The sequence below is a fragment of the Corylus avellana genome, chromosome ca3 (assembly GCF_901000735.1).
Source record: "Corylus avellana chromosome ca3, CavTom2PMs-1.0".
NCBI classification, from domain to species: Eukaryota; Viridiplantae; Streptophyta; class Magnoliopsida; order Fagales; family Betulaceae; genus Corylus; species Corylus avellana.
This window is the reverse complement of record NC_081543.1, coordinates 35,544,502-35,569,999: the sequence shown is the minus strand read 5'-3', so window position 1 is coordinate 35,569,999 and position 25,498 is coordinate 35,544,502. Positions and strand designations below refer to the sequence as shown.

Here is a 25,498-nt window from a genome sequence, read left to right as displayed (position 1 = left end):
TCAACCCTAAACTTTGGGGAATTGTATAATTTCCCCCGAAAAATGCGCATTCACATTGCACTTTCAGAAAGCGGTTTATGTGTACTATTCACAAAGCACTTAAAACATAAAAAAAAACATAAATGTTCGTATCTCCAATATGTGGCTCTGCAACCCCGTCTCTCTCCCATCAATCGCATCTCTTGCCTTATCCACGACCACGAGCTAACACTTCAGAGTTACATATCTCTCATCTCCTTCACATATCCAATAGACCCACTTCTCTTCTCTCAAGCTCTCTTCCATGGCTGCCTCTACTCTCTCCCCTTCGACCACTTCCCAGGTAAATCACTCATTCTTCATATACAGTCTTATTATCTTCATCATCAGGAACTCTACAATTACAACCAATCAATCATGTTGCTCGTGTTTGTTTTCAGCTATGCTATAGTAAGAACGGGATGTTTTCTTCATCCCAAGCGTCGATGCTGAAGCCCGCAAGAACCCAGCTGGCGAGAAAGGAAAAGGAAAAGGGTATGAAAATCGCTTGCCAGGCTACCAGCATTCCGGCCGACCGCGTACCTGATATGGGCAAGCGGCAGCTCCTGAATCTGCTTTTGTTAGGCGCTTTATCTCTCCCCACGGCTGGCATGTTGGTTCCTTATGCTACCTTCTTTGCCCCACCAGGGTAAGTTCAGTTTCTTTCTTTCTTTCGTTTTTTTTTTTTGTTGGTCTAATTCTAATAATTTCAAATAAACGAAATAAGAATATAATAATTTTTCTTAGTGGGGGTTAAAATTGAAAAATTGAGAGTCCAATTTAAGAGTAATATGGAGAGTTGGTAGATAAAATGTTTTTATTCTTGAAAATTCTTATATATTTTGGAACAATTAAAAAGAAAAAGACATCCTATCTATTTGGAGATGGAGAAAGTAAGTGACAACGATGGAAAAAAAAAAGGATTTGAAGAGTTTTATACAGAACTATCATCTTCAGATGGTAGAATATGGAAATTTCATGTTCTAGAAATTCGGGTTTTGTACTGGATTTGATAATACTGCTGCTAATTACTTTTTCGCTGAAAAAGCTTCAGACTTGATTGGATATGTTTGTCAATTTTACAGTCTCCTTTCAGAGTCTTGTATCGGTTATGCATTCTGAGAGTTCCTTACAATAGGGGTGGTAATTTTTGTTTACAAGTTAGGATTGGATTGCACAAGACAACTCTATCTTGACTAATTTAATTAAACATATCAGACCTCTTAATTGTAACTTGCTAATTTTGTATTAAATTTGTATGGAGTTTGCAGGTAGTGTCGAGCTATAAGTATAAAACTATATAGGTCATTCTTAACCCAACCCATTTAAATCAGACACCTCAACTCTAATATGCTGATTTTATGTTGAATTTGTGTTGGGTTCGTAAGTCGTGTCTAAAGTTGCAAGTTCTATTGTACGCTTCTTCAATTGGTATCCAAAATTAAAAATTCTCTCCCCCTGTCCTGGATCACCAGTGATGATCTTGTCGTTAAATTAATTCAATCTCTTAGCCAAAGAATCTTTCAGCTCCCTACAATGAAAATCACTGGAGATCTTCTTGCTTTCAATGAAAAAATAACTTTTGAGGTTTTTTTTGTTTTTGTTTTTCGAATTTTGCAACCGTCATGGTTAATTTTTGCACAGGAGATCTTCATTGATTTTGCACCCCGTGAAAATGATAGAATCCAGTAAATCAACTTATTTCTATCCAATTGTAACTATTATACTTCATTTCAGGTTTGTCACCAAACTATTAACTATGATTCCTGCAACTCCTGGATCTTGATTTGTTGTACTCCTTGTTGGCAACTGAACAGGTCCGGTGGTGGTGGTGGTGGTACCGTAGCAAAGGATGCCATTGGAAACGACGTCATTGCATCTGAATGGCTTAAGACCCATGGCCCTGGTGACAGAACACTAACCCAAGGGTTGAAGGTATTCCCGTTTTTTGTTTTGTTTTGCTTTTTTTTTTTTTTTTTTTTTACACATTAATTGAGAAAACAAACATTGAATCTCTTTATAATTCTTGACCATATTTATTTATATAGCCGGCAAATTCAAATATTTCTCCGTTTCAAGAACAAATGTCTAAAAAGCTATTTCAAGAACATACTTGGAATTGCGTTTGACAAATAGAGTTTAGTTAAAAAAATTAAGCTTTTGCCAAAAATGTGTTTAAGCTATTTTTAAGCTTTTGAACATTTAAAAGCGCTTTCAATTTTTTTTACTAAACGGGTACTTTTTTTTCAAACGGACTTTTTGAGTGTTAAACGTACTTTTAGGCCCCTCAAATGCACATCCAAACAGGCTCTTAAAACATGTTTGAAATTGTGTTTGAAAAATAAAGCTTTTAAGTAAAAAAAAAAAAAAAAAAATCCTTTTTGGCAAAAGCTCTATTTTAAGCTTTTGTCAAAAGTAGTTTTTAGCTATTTTTGAGCTTTTTAAACCCTTAAAAGCGTTTTCAATTTTTTTACCAAAATGTATATTTTTCTTCAAACGAATTTTTTGAGTGTTAAATTTAAGCCCCTTAAACACACCCAAAAGGCCCTTAATATGTTTTATACACATTTTCAAGGGCACTAAGTAAATGTTTTGGAAATTGTAATGAAACTGCAGGGAGACCCAACCTACCTTGTTGTGGAGAATGATAGAAGTCTAGCAACCTATGGCATCAACGCAGTCTGCACACATCTCGGTTGTGTAGTGCCATGGAATACTGCAGAAAAGAAGTTCATATGCCCCTGCCATGGTTCCCAGTACAACAACCAAGGCAGGGTTGTCAGGGGTCCTGCTCCTCTGGTAAGTCACAAAATCAATGGACTTCTCCTTCCTCTCTCTCTCTCTCTCTCTCCGTGCTAAGTATAGTTGTTATCTTCATTTGGTGCAGTCATTGGCTCTGGCACATGCAGATATTGACGATGGGAAGGTAGTGTTTGTTCCGTGGGTCGAAACGGATTTCAGAACAGGCGAGGCGCCTTGGTGGGCTTAAATTTAAGGATGTTACAGGGTCACACCAAATTCCATTGTTAAAACCATTGTTAGCTGCTATGAACAGCCATAGTAAATTACAAAAACTTCAAGCATTAAAAGCCCTGTTTTTGAGTATTAACTAATTGCCCATTTGTAATTTGATTGAGGTTTTATGTTTGAGTAATGCTACACACACTCCTACTCCTACTCCATCTCTTCAGGTTAATTGTCCCTAGTTTTTTGTGGCCAAAACTAGTGGTACTGTGCGATATCTCACACCACGGTGACCACCACCATAAGTAGCACCTAGGTGACTCGGGTTGATTGGATTGGTGTGAGTCAGTTTTCCGATACCCATGAACCTCTTCTAGTGCTCTCTAGGACAAGTTCATCTGGGTCCAAAATCCGTCTGGGAATTTCTCTACAGGGGATTTCTTTACAAAGTCTGCCAACCCCCTCCAAGATGATCAGAGGTCCATTTAACCTACATGAAAGGTTAAAGTTACTCCTCTGGAAAATCTCTTGGAACATCCTTCTCTCCATGGTACGCTCGCATCTCATTTCCTCATCTCCCCTTCTAGCGCCGATCTTCTTTGTGCCCTTTGCAAAAGTGAAGAGGAATCTCTCAAGCACAACTTTCTTAGCTGTGTTTTTTTTTGCCTAGTGTAATTTAGAGGGAATCATTTTGGCCTTTGGACGCCTTTGCTCTTAAAAAGCCTATGACTAGCCAAATTAAAATAATAATAATAATAATAATAAAGAATTGCTAGAGCATACAACACGGAAGAAAAAGTCCTCCAACACCCCTGTCCATTGCTGGGAGCCTGGGACCCTCCTCCGACCAATGTTTTTAAGATTAACTTTGACAATGCCATCCGTGACAAATTCTCCATGCAAGCTGCAATGTGCCATGACTGTTTCGGGCAAATTATTCAAGCCCAATCTTGTATAGGCCCTCCCTGTGATCCCAACATAGGTGAAGCTTTGTGCTGCCCAAATGGAAGCCTCTCTTAATCTTCAGTCTTACATTTAGGAAGGCAATTCTCTCAGTTATCCTTGCCCTCAACCACCCAGCACACCATTGACTGGCAGATCTCATCAATCATCTCATGTAAACTCCTCACCTTCCCTGCCCTCTTGGGAATCTAAGAAAATTCATAGAAGTGCAAACTTCTGCGCCCGCTTTGGAGCAAAATGGGCCACCTCCAAACTCTTCACTAGAAGTATGTTGTCCCTCTATTTTTCTTACTAAAAAAAAACATAACGATGAAACTATACCATTATGGCTAGTGTCACAGGTAGCACCTTGTCAAGCAGAAAGGTGTGACATCAAGCGGTGTTCATTTTGTGTAATGTAATGGCCCACTCAATAGCATCCCCTTCCACTGATCGCAAAGCCCGATACTGAGCATGTCAAACTAAGCCAAGTATATGAAGAATCTGTATTTTTTGAGTCTTAAAAGCAAAGATGCAACACAGGTTGACAGGAAATGAAGTACAACAATCGTTGATGTTTTCTCAATTCAGTTCATAAGAGATTACTTCGTTTGGTCCATCATTCAATTTTTTATCCCATGCAAAAAGGAATAAAACAAAGCCATCCCTTCCCCCTTTTTTTTGTAACTGGTTTTTTCAAATGCCATCTTCAATTTGGGCGGTACATCATCTTCAAGCAAATGAAGTGTCTCTATCATGATGTTGATAAAAATTCTCGAAAAGAATCATTGAGAAGAGAGGAAATATCAGGCATGCGGATGAGGAAAAAAAAAACAAACTAAGAAACAAAATGCGATTTTCAGTAGTAATCAGAACCGCAAGTGACAAAGCCAATCATCAGAACAATCTACTCATTTTAACATCAAATTATAAACCTAGAACGCTAAATGAAGCTCGACAACCAATCATATAAATCACGACCATTCATGTATACACATGGAAGAAAAAGACAGCTATATCAAAAGGAAAAATAATGTGCTACTTTATTTTTTCCTTTTTATGATTTTGCTTTACGTTGGAAGGTATGAGTTACAGCAACAAGTAAAAAAGTAATAGTAAAGGAAGAGTAAAACAACAGGCTCCTAGTGATTCTACCAAAACAAAGAATCATATAAAGGTCTAGGAACAAAGACAGTTATTCCCAGGATTCTAATATGCATTCCTTTATTTTTATATTTTAAATTTTTATGCAATCAGTGCCTATATTTCTAGAGAAGAAAAAAAATTCAAGGTAAACAGGTTGGCACCTTTTAGGGTGCCATGAGTCCTTCAATGGTGTAGAAGAGAGACTCGGCCCAGTCAGCTCTAAATAGCAATGTTTGCAATGTGTGCATCACATCATAGTCTGGATCCAGCTTCCGCTGCCACCCCTACAGGGAGTAAAAAAGCAACAAAAAAAGTATAATAAAACTGATAAAGTTTCTTTAGACAATCTATAGAAACATATGTTATTCAAGGCCGCATCAATATATAAGTAAACAATGCATATAATCAGATATATCTACTACATCAAAATACTAAAAGAAAATAAATAATATGCTATTCCATAATTCTAAATCTTATATTAGCCTATCAGCCTATGGCATTGTCCTTTGCCCCTAAGGCTCACAGGAAAAGCCTTCATGAAAGTATGTGAATGTGTTTGTGGCCAAAATGTTGGGTTAGAAAGAATTGGGTGGAGGGGTTACAAATATGTTGTCATAAAATTATTCAAGCAAATAAGTGCATTTCCAAACACACACTCACACACAAAGCAGGTGATAAAAGGGGTGGAAGAATGGTCAGACGCTTCATGCAACTCGCCCCCTACCCCTCCATTGGAGCTACTTATCAAAAAAGCAAAATTATTATCTAAACAAAATAATCTTTGATAATTATTACAATTCCAACATTTTCAGTTCTGCAACAATATTTCCACAAATGCATTTCTACCAAATGAATTCATCAAAGAATACTCTTTTAAGGAACGCACCATGAAAACAAATTGTTGAACCATGCCAGCAATAACCTTCTCCAGATTTATTAACTTTGAAGATTAAAAATTCTGAATAAATTATCATATTGCTTAAAACCTCTTAAGCTTGTCAAGTAAGCAAAATTTTATTGTAAACTGCCTGGATCAAATATCCATGACAATTTGAAAGACGACTAACTTCTAACTATGATACATTTACATATTCACAAAATTATTCCCAAGAGCCTTTACCTTAACGAATAAAAAATTCTGGATGAAAGGTTTTAAAACTAAGTCCGAAAAGTTAAAAGGTCTAACAAAAAATGCTTTAAGATTTTTTTTTTTTTTTTTTGTGAAAATTAATTTCCTATCATTAATAAAGCACCAAAGGGTGTACCCTTAGTACATAGGAAGTATAAAAGGGAGCCTCTAACAGGAAAAAAAAGAACATAAATTCAAAAAATCAGCATAAGTAAAAACATGCAAGCTATGATGATCCGCTATCCATATATATAATGTGTTAAGCAGAAACTTCCGCAATTCGAACATTGAGATCTCTACGTCTTCAAAATGCTGAGCATTCCTCTCATGCCAAATACACTACATTACACACAACGGAACCAGCCTCCAAACTTCCTTGGCTGGACCACCTCCACACACAACGGAACCAGCCTTCAAACTTCCTTGGCTAGACCACCTCCACGCACAACACCCTAACTAGTCAACAAATCCAGCACCCGTCTCGGCATAACCCATTCTACCCCAAACAGAGAAAGAATGTAATTCCATAATTCTCGTGCGCCTTCGCAATGAAGTAAAAGGTGATCAATGGACTCCTCACTCTTCTTACACATACAACACCATTCTTTTTTTTGATAAATAAGTAATTCATTGAAAAGCACAAAGGGGTACAACCCTAGTACACAAGAATATACAAAGAAAAGCCTCACTGAAGACGAAAAGAAGAACAAAAAGCCACAAATTGAGGCATAGTAGAAAACTGAGAAACATAAAATGCTCCCGCCCAATGGAAAAGAGTTTTGATAAACATCTTTTTGAGCTCGTCCATCGTCTTTTCTTGATCTTCAAAGCATCGTGCATTCTACTCTCTCCAAACAATCCACATTAGACACAATGGGGCCATTCTCCACACCTCCTTTACTAAACAATTACCTCTTTGACCGGGCCAACATGCTACAGCACCATTCTACCACCACAACATTCCTTTTTGGCAAATTATTGTGCGTCAAAATTTTCCCGAAGGCTGCTGTCCACACAAAAAATGCCTCCCTCTACGGAGCCTTTACACGTCATATACTCTTCCCTGGAAATAAATGTCTAGCCTGGCTAGTTAACGCATTATAGAACGAATTTACTTCAAATTGACCCCCCTTGGAAGGACACCAAAATAACCTGTCCTCCTCGCCATGTCGAACCTGGAAAGAATACAGCCTCTCAAAGAAGGAGACTATCATCTCCATCTCCCACTCCTGGCTAAACGCGTAAAGATGACGTTCCACTGGATAACTCCATCTTGATATTGCATGTTATCCACCACCCACGTGTCTTTATGTCGAGGAATACTATACAAAGCTAGATAACAAAGGTTCAACAGGCTATCCCCACACCAAATGTCATGCTAGAAACTTACTTTGGACCCACCCCTTACCTCGAAGCAAACAAAATTGGAAAACTTATCCAACCCCCTTCTAATATGTTTCCACATGCCCACTCCAAAAGTTCCCAATACCTCTTTTGAACTCCAACCACCCCTCATACTCTCATATTTAGCTGCAATCACCAATCTCCATAAAGCCTCTCTCTGTAGCATACTGCCACAACTATTTTCCCAAAAGAGCTCAATTAAATTGAATCAAATTTCGAACTCCTAACCCACCTAACTCTATCGGAGCACAAATCCTCTTCCAATTCACCAAATGTATTGTGATTCAATATATTTTTTTCTTTCTAAACAAAGAATATGTATTTACAATAACTAAAGAATAATGCTACTTTTTATACCATTTATCACACCCATGTCACACCGGTTGACATGGCATGTTTTAAGTGGGTTATGATGTCGACCACTTAAAACAGATCATGTCAGAGTGACATGGGTGTGAAGTGTAGCATTACTCTAACTAAAAGTGACATGAATAATCCTTTTCTTTTTTTTGATAAGTAATAATCCTTTTCTATTATTGGTAAATTATACATGCACCCTATAGGTCTTAAACCCACACTTCACCCTCCACTCCATTCTTATGACCTGGGGGTAGGGTGTGAGGTGCCATTTGAGCTAGGGTTCATAGGCTAGTTACTATGAACAATACTCACAATTTCAATGAATCTATTCACAAAAAAAAAAAAAAAACCAACAAAATCGGAATTTGGCACAACTAACACACAAGCAACTTATAATAACCATAGTTGACTCATTTAATTGAAGTGATAGTAAAAATGGGGTAACCACCAAAAAAATCTGCAACTTTATCTTTCAGAGGGTGAAAAAATGAGAGTGATACACGAGGGGATACAGAAAAAAGGCAGAAATTACCTCAAGCACCAAAGTGGTTACCATCACAGCACAAACATTGCCATCAATGTTGACTTTATGACGCCTAACTTGCTCAAGCAATTGCTGCATGCAGTCACCAGGATGGAAAACATTACCTTCTTGGGAGTCCCAGAAACTGAAAGATTTATCCATTTCCTGTTAAACCAGTAAAACTTCTAAAATTTTAGACTCAACTTATAATAACTATAGTGAACTGTGATGTATCTTAAGCCATTCATTAATTAGAATCCAAACAAGAATAAATCATAACACCACATATTGCACGACTGGGCTCCAAAATTTGGAAGGAATGGAGCTTTGGAGTCTTCAGCAAAACCAGCTGTTAGATTCAATCTAGAATGAGTTTAACCTAGATCTTTAGAGACAACCAGACTCAAGGTTCAGGTCGAATTCTGAGACATCATGAACTAAAGCCAACTTGGGTACAGTAAAACATATTAACTAGTTATAATCTACGGGAGGTTTGTTGGTGGGGAACCATGGCTTGCACAACCGCAAAAAGTTACAATTTAGATTATCATTTTTTAGCTAAATTTACACTAGTACTTATACATATTACAACATGACCCCCTCAGAACTCGATCTTGTCTTATGAGCCCCATAATAGATAACAGTATTACTGCTGCATGTGCATTGTCTATGATTTAAAAGTTCACTAGATGAAAATATAAAGAGTATGGTAAATGATGATATAATTGTATGCAAGATTCTTATGTCAACCAGATTAGCAAATGCATGATTTCTTTTCCAGAAGCAGCCACAAGCAATAAAAAATTGTCTATTTTTTCATAACAAGAACACAAAAGCTAAGTTGCAGATGCATTACCTCAATGAAATCCCTTGGATTTGGGCAGTTTTGTTGTTTAGACAATCTAAGTGTGCACTCTGCAGCAGTGCGGCCATCTCGAAGAGCAACAGCCTTAAAGAAATCCAGTATATTCACTCGATCTTTCTTAGAAAGTTCAGCAGTCATGCCTACGTCAAGTAGAATGACGTGAGGCCTTGATCTAAAAATCTGCTTATGTGATGTTTTGCTATGTGTTGCTCGTACAAGAATATTTCCAGGATGCATGTCCGCATGAATAAAGTTATCTACCTGGAGTTAAAAGCAATTTATCAGCATAGTCACCAACTATTTCACTCAGGAAACATCGAATTTCATAAAGACCAAATTGATAACTGGCAACTTGAGAACTCATGTTGCTCTCAAGTCACTTCATGGTTAAACCAAAATGCTTCACGGGTATTATACGCATGTAATCTTATACTTTTCGTGCTCCATGGTAGAAGATACACCTACATAGAAATTGTAGCCACAAATATTTGAGACATTCGCCTTATCATGGACAAGGAACTGAATATCTTTCTCAAGCTGTCAACTGTGACACGGACATACATAAAAAAGTAAAAGGACAACAATATCAATGCTTCAAGGTATCGACCAGTATAAACCTTCTAGAGACACACTTCACCATTCAATACAACAACTTGTACATTTTAATTAGAGAGAGAGAGAGAAGGATGGTACATGGTTCAGGAGTTAAGGTGCAGGAATAAGGTCCTCTCATACATGACTTAAATGACTGGATAAATTTAATAATTATCTTAACTGGCTAGATATCAAGATGATGCAAATCTCATTCCGATGGAAATAAGTTTCCAAAGAATGTATCATGTGCTTATTATCATTCACTTGCAAAACTAATAATTCACTTGCAAAACTAGTCATATAGTCGATCTGGATTCTATCATCATGGATTCCAGTGCGACTCATGGAGAGATTATTATACAACTTTTAACTTTTCCAGGACAGATGAAGAATACAACAAAATTTTTTAAGCACCAACTCAACTATCAGTATTTAAAATCACAAGTTACCATGACAAGGACTGTGAAAGAAAAGGGAAAAAGAGTTGCAAAGAGAATGTAAGGTACCAAAAGCATCTTTAAAAGTGCATGGGTTCCAATTCGAGCAAGGGCACTTTTAATTTGTTCATGGCCTTCAAGCTCTTCAACATAATGTAGAACACTTTCACCTTGTTCATAAGTTTCCACTAAAACGGAGGGGTGCACCAGGGGATACAGAGGCTTTGGGAATGACACATCCTTCCATCTTCGGAAATTATAGATAAAACGACTTAAATGAGCAGCCTCCCTTGAAAGATCAACCTGAGACATCATGAAGACACCAAATTGCTGTATGCTTTCATCCAATCTCAACCATTTCAAAGCAGGGATGAGCCTAGAGACTTTGGCCACAAAATTAATTATCATAAAATCCCTTCTAATTGTTTCACCAACACCTGGATGTCGAACCTTCACAGCAACAACAACAGGTTTGATTGGCTGACCAGGATATCTGTATTTCAGTGTAGCTCGATGAACTTGAGCAACACTTCCTGATGCCACAGGTTTCTCATCAAAATTTTCAAAGATTTGATGCAGATTTCTACCAAATGCCCTTTCAATGCTGTTTTTGGTGAATGCAAAACCATGTGCTGGTGCATTGCTATGAAGTTTTGCAAGTTTGGAACACAAATCTCTGGGGAAGAGATCTGGTCGGGTTGCAGCCCATTGACCCCATTTTATGAATGCTGGACCTGCCTTTTCAAGTGTAAGATGAACGATGTGGAGCCATGTTTTCCTAAATTCAACACCAAGGGAATCCGCAAATGGAGCCATAGCTATGCAGGGTGAGAACAAAATTGCTAAATAAATAGCCCTAAGAAACAAGATAAAACCCTCCAGAAATGAATACACAAGCAAGGTCAAATAAACATGTCCATCTTGGGCATGCATATAAAATGTATCCCTTGTTGGCAAGTATTCTGCTTCTGCCCATGTTTGTTGTGTCCAAGCAAGCTCTCCAATTATGATAGCAATAACACCGGGGACAACTACATTTGATCGCGTCAAAGCAAGGCTCACTGCACATGCAATCTGATATATTGGCTTTGCAGCTGGCCCACTGTAGGAACATACCTGAGAAAACCTTTTCCAAGCAATTTGCACCTGGTGAGAAATTGTCTTACTTGCTGCAAGGCCGTAGAAGTTTCTGAAACCACTACTGCGTGATATGCTCTCTTTTGCTTTATATAAAGTAAAAGGGGAAGGTTCTCTAAAAGAAAATTTATACAGTGAGAATTTCCTGCGTAGGAAGTAACAAGGCCCAAGTACATTCAATGCTCCATCACCATTTAGTTCTAAGCCGCATCTCTTCCGATTTGGGTGGAGGGAATGTGCAACCCTCCTCACATTTCCACAGGTCCAAAATCTGCACATTACAAAATGTATCTAGAATTCATAATGCACTAAGCTAACAAGAGCATAAACCTGGACATTAACTTAAAAAAAAATTATAAACATTAAATAACTGTTATTATACAAGTTATGCAGATTTTACGAGATCTTAATGTTTGAAGATGAGCGTAGAATGATCAAGAAACAATCTTATCTATAAATTTATCGTGATGATGCAAAATGTGCCAATTGCATTGCAGAATATCTCATATCTTCCCACAGGTGCAAGATGCTAAAATAAAGAAGCTGACGTATATCGTTTGAAAGGATGTTCAAACGCAATTTATTTTGAATGAAGCTCTCTATCCAAGACCATTTGGACTCTTTTTTACCATGCCCTTTGAATGAAGCTCCTTGAGCTCTCGCAAGATAGGCTAGCTCAAAAATGTTTCCCATGCACTTCAAACAAAGCTCTCTAAAGTCCCTGGAATGGATCTAGTTCAACATTGTTTCACATGTGATTCGAACGAAACATTTTGACTTCTCAAGATGGATGCCGATTGAAGTCCCGTTCAAACCTTATTCGAACTAAATAGATTTAGGACTTTGGGAAGGATTATGTTCAAAACAACATTCAAATGCCGCTTGGAAGGTGCATCAGAATCGGCAAATTTTTTTTATAAGTAATTGACATACATCATTAAAAACGTAAGGCGTCTCTAAGTACACAAAAAGTATACAAAATAAATAAATAAACCCTAACTAGGAGCAAAAACAAGAATTGGCAAATTTTACTTAGGTTCTTCATAATTTGCTCTACTTAGGGTTTTGTTTAGGGATAATAATATGTAGTCGCCAGACACAACAGTTCATGGAGTTTTGAATAATGTTTTGAAAGAGAATTTCTCTTTGTTTATCAACACTTGGCATTCTTAGGGAATCAACAAGTGTTGATGCCTTCAACCTTTACTAGGTGAAACTGGATTTTATAATTGATTCTAGAGAAATTCCAAATTGACTAATCCTTTTGGGATGATTGGGGTGATAGAGCAGATGTGGCTAGCGTTTTTCCTTGAGTCGTTACAATTATAGGAAGAATAGACAGGTTTGGAAAAGGCTTTTCTTCCGTTATTCGCAAAGGAATAAATATAATTAAAGCAAGGTTATCAATTTGCTTGCCATATATGCCTCCTTGCATCAATTAGTTTATTCATGATAAGAATTTCATAGACTTTTGATTCTCTTCACTAAGGATCAGTGGAGTTTCTATGGCAATACATCTCATAATGTTAATGAAAAACCTGTCTCCACAACTATGGTTCAAGAAGCACAAATTAGAGCAGCAATGGTTCATTCATAAACAGCATCAGTGGCTTCCTCATCTATACGAGGATATATCTTACCAGATTGAGAACATGCCCGCTTCGATCAGATAATTTATACAAACTCTTCTACGACACAAATTACTGGCATCAAATCATTACATTTACATGCCTTATCCAGCAACATGTACACATTTATTTACTTCAAGTGTATTCCGAATTGAAACTATTAGCCCTATTAGAGGTGCAATTTCAATTCAAAATTTAAATGCAACAAAGATTTTCATTTTTCTAGTTTCTCAACTTTCCCAGACAGACCGCAATCATTCGAACTCTAAAAGAATTAAACGAAATGAGAGAAAGTTCTAGAAGCCACCGACCTGGCCATGGCGATCGGTGTACAGGATCGGTGGTGTGCTCTAGAATACGCAGCTGGCGCAGCACACCGACTGGGCGGCGTTTTTCTGACGACGCCAGTGCATACACCGTCATCGGCGTCTAACGTGTCTCATCCCTCGCCGCCGCAACCAATCCTTGGCGGCTGGGGCTGAGTTGGCGCATGGTACTATTGTAGTGGTTTGTGGTGGCGTGCGAGTGTGTGTGTGAGAGAGATTGAGGCAGCTGTGACTGAGAGAGGGCTGAAATGTTGGGATCTGACCGGAACACCAACGTCTGGTTGAGTGCTTGTTTTTCTGTTTACTAGTTTTGGCCAACGTGTAACTAGTGTTTATCCTTTTTATTTCTGGCCCCTTTTTTTTTTTCTTTTCAAAAATTAGGTTACAAAATACTAAAATGGGGATACATTTACCGAGGGATACAATTTTTATCGTTTACAAATTCCTCTCAATAATTTTTTGGGTCCATTGCCTTAATTAGCTTGATGGGCTAATTGGGCTGGGAAGTGTTAGGGAGCTAAATAAATAAATTCAAAAAAAATTTTAAATTGATGTGACGAGTGTTTTTAAATTAAAAAAATGTAATTCTCTCTCCATTGTCTCCTATTCACGGTCTGCCATATCAGTTTAAAAAAAATTTTGGGTTCATTTATTTGATTTCCTAGCACTTCTCAATTGGGATTGACACATCTAATTTGTGTTTGATCCTTTTTTGGTCCGTCAATCTCTTGAGGGTTAATTCTAACACGACTTTGCTCAAAAAAAAAAAAAAAAAAATTCTAACACGACTAATTTAAAGTCAGACTCTTTAAACTTGACACGGCACACCTCCGTCACATAATTCATTTAATAAATATTTAGTTTTGAGTTGGCACAAACATAACCCGTTTTACTAGTATATGGGTGAAATGGGTCACCCACTAGTTAAGTGGGTTGACCCGTTTATTAAATAGGTTAAAGGGAGTCGACCCAATTTGACCTGAACTCAATTACACAAGACTCTAACATGCTAATTTCATATTTAATTGGTGTTGGGTTTGAGAGTCATGTTAAAAATTGCTAGCTCTAGTAAGTACTATGCTCCTCAATCCCAGTTGAGATAGTGCTTAGTTGTAGAACAACTCAAATGTTTAAAGTTTTTTAATGGGATTTGTGAGTACCCAATGTTCTAACAAAAAATCTCCCCGTGAAACAAACCTCCCCCTAGTACTCCGTTCTAGGGAGGAGGGAAGAACTCCTTCCCCTAGCTACCTTATGTCCCCACCACTAGCCTCTTTAGACTAGTCTACATCCATTGATCACCTCTTTTATCTACACACTAGGGCTGAGCGTCGGTCGGTAAAGTCGGTTTGGTTAAAATACCTCTTCTACCTACCGAACCGAAAAATTCGGAATAAAAAAAATCATGCCGCCTATTGTCCGCCATTTAGTCGGTAACGGTCGGTGTCGTTCGAAAGTCGGTTAATCGGTAATTTGCTCAGCCCTACTACACACCTCTTATCTACCTTCATCAGTCTACTCTCTTCTATCCTATGACTCTTATCCCATTAGGCATATCACACACGCCTCCATGGCACGCGTAAGCTATACGTGACACTGCTACCATGCTATTTTGTAGCAGATCCATGGTCTCTTGTCTCTTTTTCGAAGAACCCATTTAGTCCTTCGAATTTATCAAATTCGGATCTGAGCTTCAACAAATTTGATTTGGTTGGGCTTCAGGCTCACTACGAAAGAGATCCCTCAACTGTTGTAAATATATTTTTTAGTCTCTCAAGTTCCCTTGAAATATGGTCAAGAGCTAAGTTTTATGGGGTTCTCTTGTTAGTATTCCTAATTTTCATTAAGGCCCGCTACAACTAGCTTCATTGGCAGCATTCATATTTGTCTTCAACCTTTGAGGTCTCATTCCGGGGTAGTAAGATGCTAACTATTATTTTGATTTGCCTGTATTTGGTTATGATTTCTTCTTGTTTTTGTTGTTATAATGGTGGTTGTATTTTGAGATTTTTAATTATCCTGTTTGCTTATGTTGATTATCATAATTTTTAAATTTTTAATTCTTTTTGAGCCAAAGAAAGTAACACAGACATGATCAGTTGATCGAGGATGTGGGTTGCTTTTAGAATATTATTAATATTCTTTTCTTTTATTTCTTTGAAAAAAAATAAAATCTTAGATCTGGATGTAAGTTGTTGTTAGTAGTACTCCTTACACTAACACAATCTTGTAGGTAATTAGTCAAAATGATATAGCTAGTTGGATAAAATTAAGTTTCCAACAACTACGAAGACCGATGTTCATCATGTTAATTCTTGTAGTTTAATGGTATTTCTTCAATTAATTACTAAGGAAAAAGATTCAGAATTTGACCAATGGAATGGGAGATTTGTGAGGATTACCAAAAAAAAAAAAAAAAAACTTTTATCAATAGTAAAAATTTCAATAAGGATAGAGACTTTTAAAAGATAAGAGAAGCTTAATTGTCTCCGAATTTAAGATTCATGAAGTCTCCAAATTGTTTTATTATATTTTTTGAAATGCAAAACATGGATTGTCTAAACAATTTTTAATTTGCATACAATATATATATATATGCCATCAAAATAGAATATATAGGATCCGATAGTATTTATTTTACGATCAAAATTTAAAGTTGGTGCATTTGGTGATATACATCATTTTTTTTTTTTTGAATTTTTTAGACACCCTATCAACACTTATTTTAACAAAATAAACATTTTATTTTAAAAGGAGAGAAATCCTAATATATATTCCACCAGCAGGACCACCACGATGAGGAAACCATAGCTAGTCCAGCACGGCAGCACCCTTCCAAGTGCATTAATGGAGGTCGTCACTGCTGATCATTATGCTAGGCCATGGACCATCATTCAGGAATGACCTGGACCACCTTCGCGTCGCTGGACACGTGGCGGGCTACTGTAAGCTCCAGTAGTTCCGGCTACATAGCCTGCGGAAACTAACAATGTTGTCGGGTATTCTTTAGCATATCATGAGTTGAACGAACGAGCATAGAGTTTAAACCGTAGACGGAACTCCCCTGTATTCTATACACTTCTTTTTCAGTGTTTTAATTAGCAGTTAATTACATTGGGTCCACTTTTACTTTCTCTTAATGTACTATACTATGAATTTTCTCGCTTCTATCTTTTCGGTGTTTATATAAGGTGTCCTTGGTGTTCATTTTTCCTGTCTCTTTGTCTTCCAGCTTTGATGTATTCCTAGAACTTCATCTCTTATGAGGTGATTGAATAATACAGATAATTACTACTAATTAATAAACTATTATACGATTGTCATACAAGTAGAATAACATATATGACAATAAAAATCAAGTGCTAATTTTAATTTTCAAGTAATCCTAATTATAAGACGATCTTATAATAGTTTACTAAATAACATTGTTCCCAATAAATACATGTATGCACGTCTTTTTGGTTTTTTCAATTTCATAATTTTACCTTGTATCTATTTTAGTTTATTTTTGGACGTTGGATTTTACTAAAATGAAGTAATAATGTTGTTAACCATTTAAGGTTCCTAACTATGAAAAGCAACCTAAACATTCGAAGTTAATTAGGTGCATGCTCATGGAGTTTGGAAGGACGAGGTGAAACACCAACCACTAGAATATCCATATAAAAGTCTATAAAATATAAAACGATTTGAAACAAACCATAATGTTGGAGAAAGATCAATTAATGCATGATTAATATAGTTCGTACGTAGAAGTCATGCAGATTATACAATTAAAATCCCAAGCTAAATCTGAACGTTAAACACTCAAGGACACAGCTTAAATCTATATGAAAATATCAGCTTCTTGAATCTTGACGTACGCCTGCTGTCTTACATATGCAATCCACGGGCATTCAAGCTATTTGGCATATCATACATCAAAAAATTGCTGCGGTAACTATCCCTCTCATCTTCAGTGCTACAGTTGGCATAGCTGATAGTAGATGCTGAATTTAAGGGAGTGGGACTTGATGGAGCTGTCGACATAAGAGAGCCAAAACTGAAATTTGGTAAAGGAATATCGCTCATAGCTAAACCTGCAGGATGATGTACGTTATTTTGCCATAAATTTGGCAAAGAAGTTTGGCAGCTGCTAAAATTGGTAAGGTCTGAAGAGAGTTGCTCCATTTTGGCTTCTGTCAGCTGGGTTTCACCTTGAAAAGGTTGAATTTGATCTTGGTTTGCTTGGGAGAAAAAAGTTGTGTTTAGCTGAATTGGTTGGGTGGATTGGAACTGATTTTGATCAATTGGGATATTGTCAAGCTGGTTTTGCTGAAGATACTGAGAATTAGAACCACTGTCTGCAGGGTTTTTGCATTGAGATGACAAGAGAGCTGTGGCTAGACTTAGGAGATTTGGATTGACAATAGGCCCGATTCCTAGCAAACTGGGGAGATTAAGCTGAGATGAGTTGTTGAGAGATGAGCTCAGAATCGAATAGAGTTCGAGAAGATCAAGGCGTGGGGTGTGAGTCACTGGATCAATTCCCATTCTCAATAGCCTCTTTCTGATGTGGGTGTTCCAATAGTTCTTGATCTCGTTATCTGTTCTTCCAGGCAAGTGAGCAGCAATAGCTGACCACCTGATGAGACAGAGTGAAAAGAAAGATTTATACACCATTCAATATTTTCTTTAAATTTGTGGGGAATTGAACTTTAAATATTCACCAATGGGTACGTTCCTGTAACATCATTGACTTGTACAAATCTAAAGAAGTCCATGAATTAGGTATACTTCAATTATCAATACATACTTTTGCATAATTAGCATCCATGGTGCACCTTTATTGCTTATAATATAAGGAAAATGAGTAAGAAAAAAACAAATGAATGCAGTAGTACTCACTTATTTCCCAGAACACCATGTAATTGTATTATGGTCTCTTCTTCTTCATACGAGAACCTCCCTCTCTTGATGTCAGGTCTCAAATAGTTTGTCCAGCGAAGCCGGCAACTCTTTCCACACCTTTTCAAACCTGATAATAAACAAAACAGAAAGGATGAAAAGCCTTTATTTTGATCACAATCTATATAAATCAGACATGACAGCGAGAAAAAACAAGTTACAAGCAGAAATATATATACGTATAAAAAAAAGATACACACCTGCATTCTTAGGAAGGATTCTCCATCTACCGTGTCCATGCTTTTGAATATAATCAATCAGTTTCTGATCTTCCTCTGCAGTCCATGGACCTTTCTTTAACCCATCTTTGTCACCACAAGAAGATTTTCCCATCGTATCTTCACAAAAATTTGTGATCTATTAATGCTTTGATATATAGAAGAGTGTGTTTGTCTGAGACAGAGAGACCGAGAGAAAGAAAGAGAGAGAGAAATAGGGGATGATGAGCTTTTATTGAAAACCATGTACTGCTGTGCGTATATATATATATAAAAAAATAGTAGAGAAAATAAGGCATGCTAAGAAAAATTGCTTAAGTCAATGGGATTCGGTACCGCCCCTGCTACACTCAAGAGACGTGTCTTCTTGTGTAGAAAAAAAAAATCACAGGCACAGTCAATTTCTCACAAACACACACACACACTCTCTCTCTCTCTATCTTTCTGTGTCCGACTGTAAATGTATAACAATTTCAACCCTCATAATCAATGCATACATAAATCTGGTAGTCTAATTGCTTGTTAATTAATCATCTCCGAAAGTGGCAGTCAAACGTGTGTAACGTGGCAACATGGTATTGGTTGTCTAGGAATCCAGTGAAAAAGAGCCGTAGACCCACAGATGTTAGCTCCCTGTCTTGTCTCCCTTCCCTCCTCAGTACTCCTCACTCCTCAGCATGCACCATCATGTATTTGTCTCAGATTGTTGAACAGTGGATATGAAATATACAAAATTATTTGAAAAATTGTGTTAATTCGCTGTCATCAAAATCAAATGATACAAATCGTGGCAAGCCGCTGTCCCCCTATTTTACTTTTGGAATTAGCTGGCACCAATATTATTTCGCCACGTAAATCCCCGAGTGACGCTTCCGTAGACCGCGTAACAGGGACCTCTCGTGTCCATACTCCATACTGCATGGCTCCAAGCCGCCAAGCTGACCGAGTTATGTGCACTGTGTACTGTGCACATGTGGATTCGGCTTGCTTGTTCTGTTTCTCTTTCTCATCTTTTTTTTTTACTTTTCTTTTCTCCTTCTACGCTTCATTAATTGTTTTTGTGGTGAGCACGTAGCGAATTGACTTGTTTGGACAGTTCAAACCGTTGGGTACGTAACTAGTGAGATAATCATATATGATTTGAGGGAGATTAACATTTTAAGGAGTTTTTTTTTTTAATTATTAAAAATATAATATAAAATGTTAAGACATAATTTAACTTGAAAACTTTAGTTTATGAGTTTGGATCTAACTATATTATATTAGTCACTCGCACTTACTACAGAAACTCTTGTCAATACGCAGGGCAGAAGCAGGCATATGGTTAGGATATGATGAATGTCCTCCCAAACATTTTGAAAATGTTATTAAAATATAATTTTTTATATATTTATCTCCAAAATTATATTTTTTCCCTTTTCTAAAAATTTTCTTTTAGTTTTGTCCCTCCAAAATTGTCTTTTTGCCCCCTTCTAAAATTTTTAATCCTATAGATCGTTTTTAGTCTACTTTAAAACATAACTTTTGTATGCAATAATGACTTACAATTTACTATAAAATTAAATTTAAGGCTTATATATATTTATTTTAGATAAACATACACAAATACACATAAAGAGATACTATATGTATCTATGTGTTTATATATTCAGGTAAGTTCGTCCCCCCATAATATAAATCTTGAGTCTGCCCCTGTCTACACGTATGTCACTCCACCATCATACTGTACATCACTATCGACTCTAGTGCCATTAATGAACCGATTTGTAAGAAATTGTTTTGGTCAACTTATACCAAAACAGAGCAAATGTATTGTCATTTGTAACTGACACAGAGACCAAACAAAAATGAGAGAAATAATGTGTTCCCAACATGTACAGCTAAGGAGAGACAATAAGGAGAACTATTCCTGCTATACAGCTGACAAAATTTAAATGAATTACAAATATTCATACAAGAAAATTGCTATCTCAAGGTATTCACTGCATCCGGACAGGGTAGATGCCCGTTGTAGAGTCTCATGCGCCTTGATTTAGCAACATGATCGGATGAGTTTGCTGCTTTAGCAATTGCAGTACCTCCAATGTCATCTTCATTCACATGATTATCCAAGAAACGTTCTTAGATTGTTGAAACTCCACCAACAACCACGTCTTAGAGAGATTAGAATACTTTGGAGATCAAGCTTTTTTTAATGAGATCATAGTATAAATAGCATATTGAGACATTAATTTACCCAAAAATTTAAGCTTATAAATTTGGGCCAACTATACAATATTAATCACTCGTACTTATGTCATCGATCATTTCAATGTGAGACTCAATCTTTTCACACTTACATGTGTATACTCATCGTAAAAAAATTAAACCAACTCATAGTACTCTTTTTGATAACCTTCGAACCAAAAATTACGTTCGAACTCTGACTTTGTCAATTTACCTTTCACTTAAATTAGAGTTTCACATGTGGGGCTTCACTTATAGCTCCAATACCATGTTAAATCATCATTTATCCTTAAAGTTTAAACTTATAAGAAGACATAAATTTAATCATTTAATCAATACTTTAATATACTCGCTATCAATATCATTTTCTTACAAAAAAATCTAGGAAGTATCATTTAAACTGAAAATCATTGGCAAGAAAATTGATTTTGATTAGTGATCGATTAATTCTAGATGTCGTGGGATTATGTGTGGATATGAAAGTTATTCTCTCATGCATTACTTGTTTTTTTAAGTACCTTATCCTAGTGCTTTTTCTTACATTCAGTCAATCAGCTGAGGGAATTCAATAAGCAGCGCATGAGCAGTCAGCTGAATTTAATTATATAATTAAGCATGCCCTAATCCATAATTAGTAACAAACCCCAAAGTTTTTTGGATCCATTACAAAATCCAAAATTTCAGTCCTCAAACAAAATTGTAGTCAACCCAAGGGTCTCGTCCTAACGTGCATTATTAAATCCCGTCTTTTCTCCTGATAAAGATATCCAACAATTATTAATCGCATAAAAAATCTATATACTTTTCAAGATAATGAGTCTATTTTTCTGTCCATTTACAAATGCCAAAGCAAAAAGTATATATGCTGGTACTCTATAGGGTTCTAACGAGAGGCAAACGTTGTACGTGGCATGGACATTAGGTTCCCATTTCAATCATGGGATGTTTGCGTGAAGATTGAAGAAACCTTACCTGATATTTCACCCCGTGCATTGGATCGGTATGTAAAGGCTCTTGTCGGTCATAGATTTTCACTATGTATTGGTCATGTTCAAAATGAGATATTAATGCATAGAAAACGAAAGAAATTCAAAGAGTAAGAACAAAAGAAAAAAGAAAAAAAAAAAGACCACCTTTTTTTAGCATGAATATTGGCTATCAGATGGAATTGATTTGGACAGATCGTAGGTGAGAGTCTTAGACTATTAGGAAGGATGATTCTAGAGCGAAGAGAAGGAATGGTATAATTAGTGGCTTTCATCATCATCACAGTGACCATAGTTTTCCGAATTCCCCCAACCACTCGATTCCTTAACACAACTAATAATCATGTGACTATTAAGTGTCTGACCATCAAATTCAATCGTGCCTTTTGTATTCCCCATTTCCCCTCTCCCACATTGAACAGAAAAAATAAAAAAATAAAAAAATCGTGCTTTTTGTTTCTTGTGTTTGACCAATATTAATCCAGTGAATAATTAAGTACAGTTTGCATTCATGGTTGTTTGGTCATAATTCTTTATCTATTATAAATAAATTTTAAAAATTATATCTGAATTTTACGCTCTAGCTACTTAATGCTCCAGGAAAAAAAAACAAAAAGCTTGTGAGTTGCAAAACATAAGAAGAAATAAAAAACAAGCAATCACACACATAGATTTATGTGGTTTAACACTAAGACCTACGTTTAAAACGCCAAAACCGTAGCACTTTCAGCATTGAACTGGGCCGGGTGCAAACCAGTTGCCTAAAGTAACAATATTAATGCTTTAATTTCAAGAAGAGCCTAGCTAATATCTTTTGTTCATCTTCACAAATTTGCACGATCTGTGATTTTAATGGATTAGCCTCCAGTGGCATAAAAACTAACGTATTTCGAACTCTTGATCGAAAGTCAACAAAAAATAAAAAACTGAACTATATATATGCCGTAATGTCAGGTTTCCTTTACACTAATACCTGTTAAAGCTAGCACCAATCATATCTGGGTCCTATCACATTCTTCTTACTGGGTTCCACTAGTTTTCCCTGTCACTGTTTATGCCATTGGATTGGATGTTTTCTCTCGTCAACAAAAGTTTGGGAGAAGTTTGAAACATTGCAATGAAATCTAATGGGGTGGTGACAGTTATTACCCGGCCGGGCAATAACTGATGATATATATATTATCTATATATAGCTGTTTCCGTCTTTTTTTTTTTCTCTTTTTTTCTTTTGTCTTTTTGCTTTCTAGGGCATGAGTTGCCGTCTCTTATTCAAAAATAAAATAAAATACAAGTGGTTCTTTTTCCCAAGTCCCATTTTCCGATCTTATATATGTAGCAGCTCAATAATTTTCATATCGTCTCTAAGAGGTAGTTCAATCAATTGAAGACCATATTTTATGAAGTGAAAGTCACTAGTTTGAATATTTCTCCTCCATTTTCCTCCCCTTGTACGGAAATGTTAAAAACAAAAAATCATGCCATTATTTAGGAAAAAAAAAAAAAAATCATATTTAACTCTCAAGTTTTTATCAAATTTGAATTTAGTCATTAAGTTTCTAATTTAAGAATATGGTCCTTAGATTTTGCCCAAATTTTAAATATGTTCACTTTTCCGCTAAAATGAATGGTTTGTCATATGTAACATATGTTTTAATTGACACGCCATCGTTCATATCAGCCTTTAATATCAATAACATATCAGTAAGAGTTAAGTCATCCATAAAATTAAAAAATAAAAACCCAAAACAAAACAAAAGACCCATTTCCATAAACAAAAACAATAGTCTTCGTCATCCTAATCTTCTAGATTTGTAGAGCTAAAAAAAAAATGTTAGACGTTGAGATGAACCATAACATGTTAAATGAGACACACATAACATATAGAAAACTGTTAGAGGAACCAATTTAAAATTTGGACAAAACCTGAGAATCCTTATTCTTGAAATTAAAAACTCAAGAACTAAATTCAAATCAAATAAAAACTTTGAAACTAAATATGATTTTTTTTTCCCATTATTTAATTAAGATAATTCAGTGAAGTTAAAAATTTGGAAAATTTGAAAGATTAATGAGATGAAATAACTGTTGGGAGCATTGATGATGAAAATGACTGCGGATATAATATTTGAATAAAATTTGGTACTATTTATTTACTAATAAAATCCTGGCACTTTGTAATAGGGTGAATGCATCTAGCTAGATTTGAAAGTGTCACAATTTTCCTAAGCTAACGTTTAGGACGGAGCCCACGTTTTACTTTTCAATCATTGACTCATCATCAATATGAATCCCTTGACTAGAATGTATGATTATTGACCGTCCATAAATGGATGATTAGTGGCAAGCACTTGCATCAATTTATCACGTGGACAGTGGAAAATGCAATGCATCCTTTTAGTAAAAGAAGCCGCGTGTCAGATTCCATTTCTATATACCTCAATCCCATCAAATGGTTGTTAGATTTTTTTTTTTTTTTCTTTTTCTTTTTCTTTTTTCTAAGCGTATATAATGGCAACGGGGAGATCAATTGTAGTTATATATAATATCTAGACGTGATTATAATAGCACATACTCACTAGAAGCCGCACATGAAAGGCCTAAACAGCGAGAACCGCATACATTTTTTGAAGTCCGACTGAATCATAATTTGACCCAACCTTACCCGACCATCAATGAGAATCAATGTGATTTACACTAATCAAGCATAGAGATTTTCATTGCAGGATTCAAACCAATGTCCAAGTATTTATCAAACAACTTTAAAGATTCTCTTGGGTCATTAAACAATCATCCTTGATGGTAGTTATTAAAAATTAATTAATAAGAAGAAAAGAGAAAGAGTGATGGTGTACTCAAGAGTATATAACTATGTTACTTAGTCACTTCCTAAATTCTCAGCTGAATATTAGACGACGTCTCGCCTTGGTATTACAACAGTAGAAAGTAACATTTAATTCAATACCACTACTTCGCCAGAACCGTATGCACTGAAAGGCGAGGTATGGTCCAAGATGTGATTCGCCAGGGTTAGTAAACAAACATTATGCCTAGTCAAAGCGCTACCCAATAAGAGAGGTGGACCTGGCAGAAGTCAGGACTCGTGTAGAAAAGAGAGAGCCCATAACATGAGGAAAACGAGCCAAGACTATCCATTTATTTTATCACCACTCAACAATCTTCTAAGTTTATCATTCACACCCGATCAATTGATTCTTCAGTAAAAATAGATTTTATTATTATTATTATTATTATTATTATGCATTAGAAATATCAAATATCATGACCTTTGATCCCCCTTTTCCTCCCTATGAATAAAACCAATAAACACAATAATGATCAGTTCTCACCCTATAATTTATTAATTTAGGTACAAAAATTTTCTAAGAACAAAATCCAACGAGGATCCAAGCATCCATTAAAAAACAGATCGTAGTAATAGTGATAATTATAAATAAATAAAATTAATTTAAAATAAAAATGAAGAACTGAGGCCATGGCTCCTACAGGTTCGGCTCAAGGGCCACAAGCCTTAATTGGCTTATGAGACTTGCAGTCTCATACATATATAGTATAATAATTAAATTATTAAATTATTAATTTATTATATATATATATATACATGTGACGCGGTACATATGGTCAATTGTT

The 25,498-nt window shown here is 36.1% G+C and overlaps 3 protein-coding genes across 7 annotated transcripts; 1 reads left to right on the top strand and 2 right to left on the bottom strand.

Annotated features, from left to right (window-relative positions):
- The first annotated feature begins 144 nt into the window (after positions 1–144).
- LOC132173498 (cytochrome b6-f complex iron-sulfur subunit 2, chloroplastic) lies at positions 145–3,166 on the top strand. The gene is made up of 5 exons (XM_059585016.1): positions 145–322; positions 420–667; positions 1,836–1,953; positions 2,635–2,817; positions 2,906–3,166. The coding sequence occupies exons 1-5, from the start codon at positions 284–286 to the stop codon at positions 3,005–3,007; spliced, it is 690 nt and encodes a 229-aa protein (XP_059440999.1). The 5' UTR covers positions 145–283; the 3' UTR covers positions 3,008–3,166.
- Positions 3,167–3,250: 84 nt separating this feature from the next.
- On the bottom strand, positions 3,251–13,798 carry LOC132173497 (uncharacterized). Of its 5 annotated transcripts, none has more exons than XM_059585011.1 (6): positions 13,459–13,796; positions 10,452–11,790; positions 9,343–9,612; positions 8,496–8,651; positions 5,232–5,354; positions 3,251–4,675 (listed from the first exon to the last, which is right to left on the bottom strand). In XM_059585011.1, the coding sequence occupies exons 1-5, from the start codon at positions 13,464–13,466 to the stop codon at positions 5,235–5,237; spliced, it is 1,893 nt and encodes a 630-aa protein (XP_059440994.1). In that variant the 5' UTR covers positions 13,467–13,796; the 3' UTR covers positions 3,251–4,675; positions 5,232–5,234. The 5 variants fall into 5 exon arrangements, with proteins under 5 accessions (XP_059440994.1, XP_059440996.1, XP_059440997.1 ...); XM_059585013.1 differs by having other exon boundaries at positions 3,251–4,654; XM_059585014.1 differs by having other exon boundaries at positions 3,251–4,373.
- A 3,371-nt stretch (positions 13,799–17,169) lies between these two features.
- LOC132175275 (transcription factor MYB41-like) lies at positions 17,170–18,847 on the bottom strand. The gene is made up of 3 exons (XM_059587161.1): positions 18,621–18,847; positions 18,361–18,490; positions 17,170–18,097 (listed from the first exon to the last, which is right to left on the bottom strand). The coding sequence occupies exons 1-3, from the start codon at positions 18,751–18,753 to the stop codon at positions 17,347–17,349; spliced, it is 1,014 nt and encodes a 337-aa protein (XP_059443144.1). The 5' UTR covers positions 18,754–18,847; the 3' UTR covers positions 17,170–17,346.
- Between the last annotated feature and the right edge of the window lie 6,651 nt (positions 18,848–25,498).

What these genes read in the sequence shown, in the direction of transcription:
- LOC132173497 (XM_059585011.1), bottom strand. An exon ending in ATCCAAGGGATTTCATTGAG is followed by an intron (nt 8,652 to 9,342) that starts GTAATGCATCTG and finishes CTGGTTTAACAG; the next exon opens with GAAATGGATAAATCTTTCAG. An exon ending in TAACCACTTTGGTGCTTGAG is followed by an intron (nt 5,355 to 8,495) that starts GTAATTTCTGCC and finishes TACTCCCTGTAG; the next exon opens with GGGTGGCAGCGGAAGCTGGA.
- LOC132175275 (XM_059587161.1), bottom strand. Translation starts at nt 18,753, where the DNA reads ATGGGAAAATCTTCTTGTGGTGACAAAGATGGGTTAAAGAAAGGTCCA. An exon ending in AATCCTTCCTAAGAATGCAG is followed by an intron (nt 18,491 to 18,620) that starts GTGTGTATCTTT and finishes GTTTATTATCAG; the next exon opens with GTTTGAAAAGGTGTGGAAAG. An exon ending in CATGGTGTTCTGGGAAATAA is followed by an intron (nt 18,098 to 18,360) that starts GTGAGTACTACT and finishes CTGTCTCATCAG; the next exon opens with GTGGTCAGCTATTGCTGCTC.
- LOC132173498 (XM_059585016.1), top strand. Translation starts at nt 284, where the DNA reads ATGGCTGCCTCTACTCTCTCCCCTTCGACCACTTCCCAG. An exon ending in CCCCTTCGACCACTTCCCAG is followed by an intron (nt 323 to 419) that starts GTAAATCACTCA and finishes GTTTGTTTTCAG; the next exon opens with CTATGCTATAGTAAGAACGG. An exon ending in CACTAACCCAAGGGTTGAAG is followed by an intron (nt 1,954 to 2,634) that starts GTATTCCCGTTT and finishes ATGAAACTGCAG; the next exon opens with GGAGACCCAACCTACCTTGT.